The sequence below is a fragment of the Triticum dicoccoides genome, chromosome 5A, assembly GCF_002162155.2.
Source record: "Triticum dicoccoides isolate Atlit2015 ecotype Zavitan chromosome 5A, WEW_v2.0, whole genome shotgun sequence".
Lineage (NCBI taxonomy): Eukaryota > Viridiplantae > Streptophyta > Magnoliopsida > Poales > Poaceae > Triticum > Triticum dicoccoides.
Window position 1 is genome coordinate 277,445,334 of NC_041388.1, and position 7,291 is coordinate 277,452,624.

General features: G+C 42.6%; 1 protein-coding gene across 1 annotated transcript; it reads left to right on the forward strand.

Moving 5' to 3' along the window:
- The first annotated feature begins 3,283 nt into the window (after nucleotides 1–3,283).
- On the forward strand, nucleotides 3,284–6,500 carry LOC119301017 (monothiol glutaredoxin-S12, chloroplastic-like). The gene is made up of 2 exons (XM_037577919.1): nucleotides 3,284–3,699; nucleotides 5,687–6,500. Exons 1-2 carry the CDS (start codon nucleotides 3,337–3,339, stop codon nucleotides 6,191–6,193), a joined length of 870 nt encoding a protein of 289 aa, XP_037433816.1. The 5' UTR covers nucleotides 3,284–3,336; the 3' UTR covers nucleotides 6,194–6,500.
- Nucleotides 6,501–7,291: the final 791 nt, after the last annotated feature.

Below are 7,291 nucleotides of genomic sequence, written 5' to 3' on the forward strand. Positions count from 1 at the left end.
CGTGCCTCTCGCGAAATCACACCCGTGTCTTCGTGGAAGCAAAACTGTGACTCTCGTGAAAGGAAAAAAAACAGAAAATGTGTTTTTTTTTTCGTTTCTGAGAGACACGGCCGTGACTCTCGCGAAAGCACAACCGTGCCTCTCGCGGAAGCAAAACCGTGACTCTCATGAAAGAAAAAAAATAGGAAACACATTTTTTTTCCTTTTCTGAGAGGCACGGCTGTGACTTTCGCGAAAGCAGAACCGTGCCTCTCGCGGAAGCAAAACCGCGACTCTCGCGAAAGAAAAAAAATAGAAAACATGTTTTGCTTTTCTTTTCCGAGAGGCACGGCCGTGACTCTCGCGAAAGCACAACCGTGCCTCTCGTGAAAGCAAAACCATGACTCTCGCGAAAGAAAAAAAACAGAAAACGCGTTTTTTTCGTTTTTGAAAGGCACATCCGTGACTCTCGCTAAAGCACAACCGTGCCTCTCGCAGAAAAAAACCGTGACTTTCACGAAAGAAAAAAACGCGTTTTTTCGCGCACATTTTTTTCTCTCGAAAAGCTAAGAAAGACCAGAGGAAAACCAAAACGTCAAAAAAACGGAATTTTTTTTTAAAAAACCGAAAACACGTTCGGAAAAATAAAAAAACAGAGGGAGCGTCCAGAGCGTGACACGTGGCGAATGGCTGAGAGCGCGCCAAGTGGCGTTGATCATTGTAAGGCTCCCGAAGGAGCGCTTGTTAACTAGTTGCTCCCCCTGACGTGTGTTGCACGTGTGAAAATCCTATATACATGCACCCATTGTGGGCATTATTGTCGCTATGCTCGCGTTGCCTGGTGGATGGGCCGAGCCCAATAGGGGTTCGTCGGCTATATTTTTTATTTGTTTCTTCTTATTTGCCTAACAAAATGCTTCTTCTTCTTTTCTTTTGATTTATTTGTTCCTTTTCACCATCATTCTTGTCTCCAGTTTTAGTTTTTCTGTTCTTGTTGGTTTTTATATTTGTGTCATTTAACTTTTCCCTTTTTATGTCAACATCTGAATAGTTTTTAGGAATATAAGAATATTTTTATATAGATTAACATATTTTTCATGTACATGAACATTAGCCATAAACATTCAAAAAAAGTATGGGAATTTTAAACAATATAAAGGGATATTTTTTTCTACTGCATGAACATTTCTTTTCAACCGCAATAATTTTAATATGTGAACATTTCTATTTTTACACATAATACTTTTATATTAATTACAACATTACTAAAAATTAAATGTAAAAGGAAAAAAACATTACTTTTAGTGGACAACGCTAGTGCCCGTCCCATTAGGCTTTCCTTTAGGCAAAGCTCCTAGTATATAGCACTCAAAACAAAAAGCTCCTAGTATATCTGATGGCACAACAAGTTCTCAAAAAAAAAGAATCTGATTGTTTTTTAGGCAAAAAAATATCTAATGGCACAACGATACATTGTCTGCAGCGAGTGCAAAGGAAAAGTCGCTTACAACAGGCCCACCAAAAGCCGCCTTTTTTCTTTTTTCTTTCTTTTCACTTTCCTTTGTTATTTTTTTATAACTATTCATTCATTTGAAAATAAATTTTGCTTTTAAAAGATGATAAATTTTGAAAAGGGATCTTGCACTTTTTTAAACCATGTATTAAAAATATCAATGTGTTTATCAAAAAATGGTTATATTTATTTTTAAACAGGAAAAAGAAAGACATGAAGATATAGAAAAGAGAAAAAGGAAAAATTCTTTGAAGATTGGACATAAAACTGTTCGCCAAAAGTTTAAAGTAAAAAAGGCCCACAAGCGAGGGTCTGGGCTGCCGAGGTCGCCTATGGGCGCTTGTGTGTGGAGGAGCTGGGCCCCGCTCAAGTGTATTGGCTGGCGATATAGTATAGGCTCTGGACTTCTGACCGCCGTGCATGACATGGCCTGCGGGGTGAGCCATCAGTTTGCTACACGTGTTTGCAAGATGAGGATAACGTAGATCACATTCCGTCGACATGCGGATATGCGTGTGAGGTTTGGTTCTTCATTTGGGATGCGCTCCGCATCAACGTGCAGGACCGTCTCCCAGATGATACGACTCTTGAATGGTGGTTGAAAGAGAGAAAACAATTTCACAAGGCTGACAAGCGAGGGTTTGACAGTTGTTCATTGCGGGTATGTTGGCTCTTTGGAAGCAGCGCAATGCTAGGGTATTCAACAGAGTCGACCAACAAAAGAATGCTAGGGAGCTTGCCACTATGATTCTTGGTGAGGTAGCCGAGTGAAGGCAAGCAGGTGATGGTGTTGGTGGTCTACAATGATTTGTGAGGAGTTAGCTTAGGTGTGCTAGTTGGTGTCGGTGACGTGTATGTGTGACCGTGAGTGCGCACTCAGGCCACACTTTTTGTAATTATACTTTCTATCGTCTATAAAAATATGGTATATCATTGTACTCTTGAAAAAAGGCACACGAAATGTCAAAACATCATCTTGATGATGTGCCCATAGAGAATAGTTGGCTCGGGGCGACAAAGAGCACCTATTTGAGGCTTTTTATGATGGTGCGTCAAATAGTTAGGATTTTTCTCGCGAGAAAATAGTTAGGATTGGGACCTCCTATTCCCCGCCTTCAACGCCGAACTGTCGTTATAACAGGCACACACGCTCACTCTACACCCTTTGACCACTATTTTTTTAGGATGGCGCTGGCTCATCTAAAAAGCAGCTGCTGGTGACTCAGTAAAAATTTATATTGAGAAAAATTCTATAACAACTTACAAAATTGAAATAAAAGACTAAAAGTGTATTTCAAGAATGTTCATCATGTATCTAAAAAATGTTTATCATGTGTTAAAAAAGTACAATGCATACTGAAAAACCATCGTTTTTTGTTCAAGAAGTGTTGTGTACATAGTAGAAAATTGAATGAAAATTTAAAAATAATGGCTAATTATAAGATGTTCTAACCTTTTTATGAATCGGATGTTTGTAGATGCGTTTTAGTGTGTTTGTTCACTCATTTTAATCTGTATATAGTTTATATTAAAATATCCAAACATCTTAAATTGGTATGGAAGGAATAATAATGACCTGAAAAAATATAAGGGAAAAGAAGACAGAAATAAATTAAAAAAATAAACCGGCAAATGGGGCTGGCCCAGAGCAATTACGGAAAAAATACTAGTAACATTTTGCGTATAGGAGCAACTAGTCTAATTTGTTAAAAAGTTGGGCTTTTCTCCGCGATTAGGCCGTGGGCCATGTGCCATCCAGCCCAATTCGAGAAGAAGAAGGCGCGGCTGGACATCATCGTCTCCACACACCTCCACCTCACCTTCTCCGACTCAGCCGCGCTACCATGACTTTCCCCATGGCCACCTCCACCGCCTCCACGGCCGCCGCCGCTTCCATCCGCCTTCTCCCGGTGCCAGCCACCCCATCCTCCCGCACTCTCCGCTTCCCGCCCATCCTCCGCCGCGCGCCCCGCGCCCTCTTGTCCGTCTCCGCTCTCAGCAAGCTCTCCGAGGCGTCCCCCGTCCCCATCCCGCAGGAGCCCACCCAGACTTTGCCCGGCGAGGACGCGCTTCCCCCTAGGCCCGGGGTCTACGGCGTCTTCGACCCCGCCGGGGACCTGCAGTTTCTCGGGATCTCGCGCAACGTCAGGGCCAGCATCGAGGGGCACCGCAGAAAGGTGCCCGCTGACCTCTGCGCCTCCGTCAAGGTATACACAATTGCGCATCACCCATTCTGTATGATTTTAGCTACATCATGGAATTGGATTGCGCAAAGGGTCCTATGAATTGAATCATGATAATTGATTGCTTGCCTCGTCCTATATTGTTTGATGATGAATGCTTCTGAAGTGATCATGGTTTCTTCTCAACCAGTTAACTTAAGGGTTGGTTGCTATACAAAAATATATGCGCTCCTACACCCATTTTGATCACTTCTGCAAATGATTGTCCTGTCCCGTGGTCTTGCTATACACACTTAGGGCGTGTTTGTTTGAGCCGCAACTTCTCTGGCTGCAGCATGTAACGACTCCGGCTGGAAGAAGCAGCTGTACCTGCTAGGTGTGGCTGGAAGGTTCGAGCTGAGGTGCAGTCATTTGGTAGTTATACTATAGCAGCTGCGGCTGGTGCAGAGACGCGTTGAAATGACCAGAGTGCCCTCTATTGGTCTGTACATTGGGTTTAAGTGCTGACTGTATTACTATAACTGTAAACGATCTGATTAAGAGCTATTTTTGCACAAATGGCCAAAATGAGGCACAGTTGTCTGGTAGTTGTGTTCATCTTTGTACATACAAATAAAAATAACAAATACTCCAGTTTTTTTAGAGAATAAAATAACAAGTACTCCCTCCGTAAACTAATATAAGAGCATTTAGAACACTAAAGTAGTGATCTAAACGCTCTTATATTAGTTTACAGAGGGAGTACTTAATATCACATACCATCAATTAATCAATAGACACAATCTTCGGTGATACATTTTTTGACGAAAGTTGGAGAGTTCGCACGCTGTATTAACTCAGTATGTATCAACTCTCAGTTATCTCTCTTAAACAAACACACTCTTAGGCCCCCTTTGTTTGGGCTACAGATTCCTGATAATCACTATGGCTGTGGATTCCTGAGAATCAGTTGTAGCTATGGATTCCTGAGAATCAGAAACTGGTTGTTTGTTTACCCTGCTGTTGGATAGTTGTAGGAATTGTAGGGGTTATGAAATGTCAGTAATGTCCCTGGATGCCGAGTATGACGTTTATATGCTGATTTGGTGCAAATTAAGTACTATTTTTATTTTAGACTGAAATGACATGTATGTATACTAGTTTTGGTTGGTTTTGTTAGGCCACTAGAAACTAGTCATTGCATTCTTTTGGATGCGCTGGTCTGCAGCTAACAAGGATCAGAGCCAATACTAGTTCCTCAAAACAAGATACGGCTTGTTTGTACATTACTGACCAACACGAGTGCTGCCAGGAAACTGACAAAATACAGCAATTTTTCTCTTGTGGACAATCTGGTTTCAGCTTCAGTTCATACAGCACGGCTTCTAGCTGACCAACACGAGCGCTGCCAGGAAACTGTTAGCAGTCCATGGCGGCCACCGCCACCTGACCAACATGAGTGTCGTTGAGGGAGAGGCCGAGGCAAAGGATGGGGGCGGGGCCACGCGCGCGGAGCCTGCGGTACTCCCTTGCGCCTCCGCCACCGTGCTCCGCTTGATCCTCCAGCCTCAGCAGGCGCGCCTCCTCCGTTGACGTTGTCGTCGTCGCGGTCACCATGGGGAGGGAGACGAGACGATGGGGTTTTGGCGTGGTTGACCTGGCCTGCGGGGTGGATACTAGATGAGGTTGCGGTGGCAGTTTTATTGTAATTTCAACTGGAAATAGGGGCAAGGGCACAAAATGAATCGTTTTGTTTTGTGGGAATCTGTAGAATCGGCTGAATCACCAAAATCGCTGCTTCCGGATTCCCTTCGCTGGTAGTTCATTTTTGGAATCAAATTCTAGGAAGCTATACGGGAATCCCACGTATTTGTTTGAGCTTCTGATTTTAGAAGCCTAGAATCTGAGAATCAGAAGCTGTAGCCCAAACAAAGGCCACCTTAATCACTAATGACTCTGTATCAACTCTTAGTTATCGCTCTTCACGTTTTGACCATGCTACTTGAGGATTTGATTACACCTATTTCTACAGGTTGCAATACCAGACGAGGAAACGCCAGATAAAAGTGTCCTAACTAATGCCTGGAAATCATGGATGGAAGAATACATAGCAGCCACCGGCAAGGCGCCACCAGGGAACGTTGCCGGGAACCACACCTGGATCGGTCCTCCACAGAGACCTGCAGACCTGCGTTTGACTCCTGGTCGCCATGTGCAGCTAACTGTGCCGCTTGAACAGTTGATTGATCGGTTAGTGAAGGAGAATAAAGTGGTTGCCTTCATCAAAGGATCAAGAAGCGCTCCCCAGTGTGGGTTCTCACAAAGAGTGGTGGGGATCCTGGAGGCACATGGAGTGGACTTTGCATCCGTAGATATTCTTGACGAGGAGCACAACCATGGGTTGAGAGAGACCCTCAAGACCTACAGCAACTGGCCAACCTTCCCACAAGTTTTTGTTGGAGGAGAACTTGTGGGCGGATGTGATATTATTTCATCCATGGCTGAAAAGGGGGAGCTTGCTGCTCTATTTCAGAAATAGCACTCTCACCTTGGAGTTTAAGTAATGTCTTGTTTTATCAGGTGCAAAATGTGACCTTATCTCTTGTACTGTTGCAATAATGCTTAGCTTATTGTATGGCACAAAGTTCTTGGCTCAGAAACACGTTGATTCAATTTAGATGAGGCAGTATTGTACTGTGAAACTTACTGGTTGTTTTTGAGAGCGGGCTTAGCAAAGGTGGCTGTGTGTATTTTTTTGGTCATTTCACATCTTGCACATGAATACATTGTAGCTACATGAGAAAGTATGTGGTGCAAAGTGAGAAAATCGCTGGATTGAGTTCTAAGGTTCAACTCAGAAAATTAAAATTATGATTGAAACTTGGAACATTTTTCTAGGTTCACAATGTCACCGAAGTGTTTGGATCTGTACAATGAGGAGTCAAGAGAGTAATCCTTGTAGGTTTCTGGAACAGATTGATTTTCTGTTAATGAGCTTTACTATTGGAATAAGTAACAGAAAAGAAGCACTAAGCTTTCCTGTACCATATGTTGGCTGGTTATCTGTATAACTCTACCAGAAGCAAATATAACAGGTAAGCTCAACACTTGATGCAGATTATCTGAATATTAAAGAGAAGATGTATCAATCAATCTTTACTAGTTTAGGAAAGTTTCTACTGGAGGCAAGATATCTTCCAAGCATGATTTATTCAATTAATTCCAGGATCAGGGTAAGCAATGACTCAACCTGTTTCTTCTTGATTCAGTTTTGAGCACTCCTGTTTTAACTTAAATCAGAATGGGTTCTCTACTATTGCCATTTTGCCTTACTTTCTGCATTACTAAAGAATGTTTTTTGTCTCCAGCAGAAGCCATCATAAATTTGCTGGGCCTTACGGTTAGGAGTTGGACGGATCCATGTCATCCACAATCACCAGGAAACTTCTGATGTCATGTTGCAGCAGACTGGCCAGGCATGCTGTGAGGACGAGCACTCTGTACTGAATGCCCTCTTTGCAAGCCTTTTCCACTTCAAGAAAATTGATGGGATTTTCGGACTTTAGGCTAATCCTCGTAAGTCTTCTCTAATTAAACATTTTACATTGATTTGCTACTTCTGATTTTTTATTTTTTT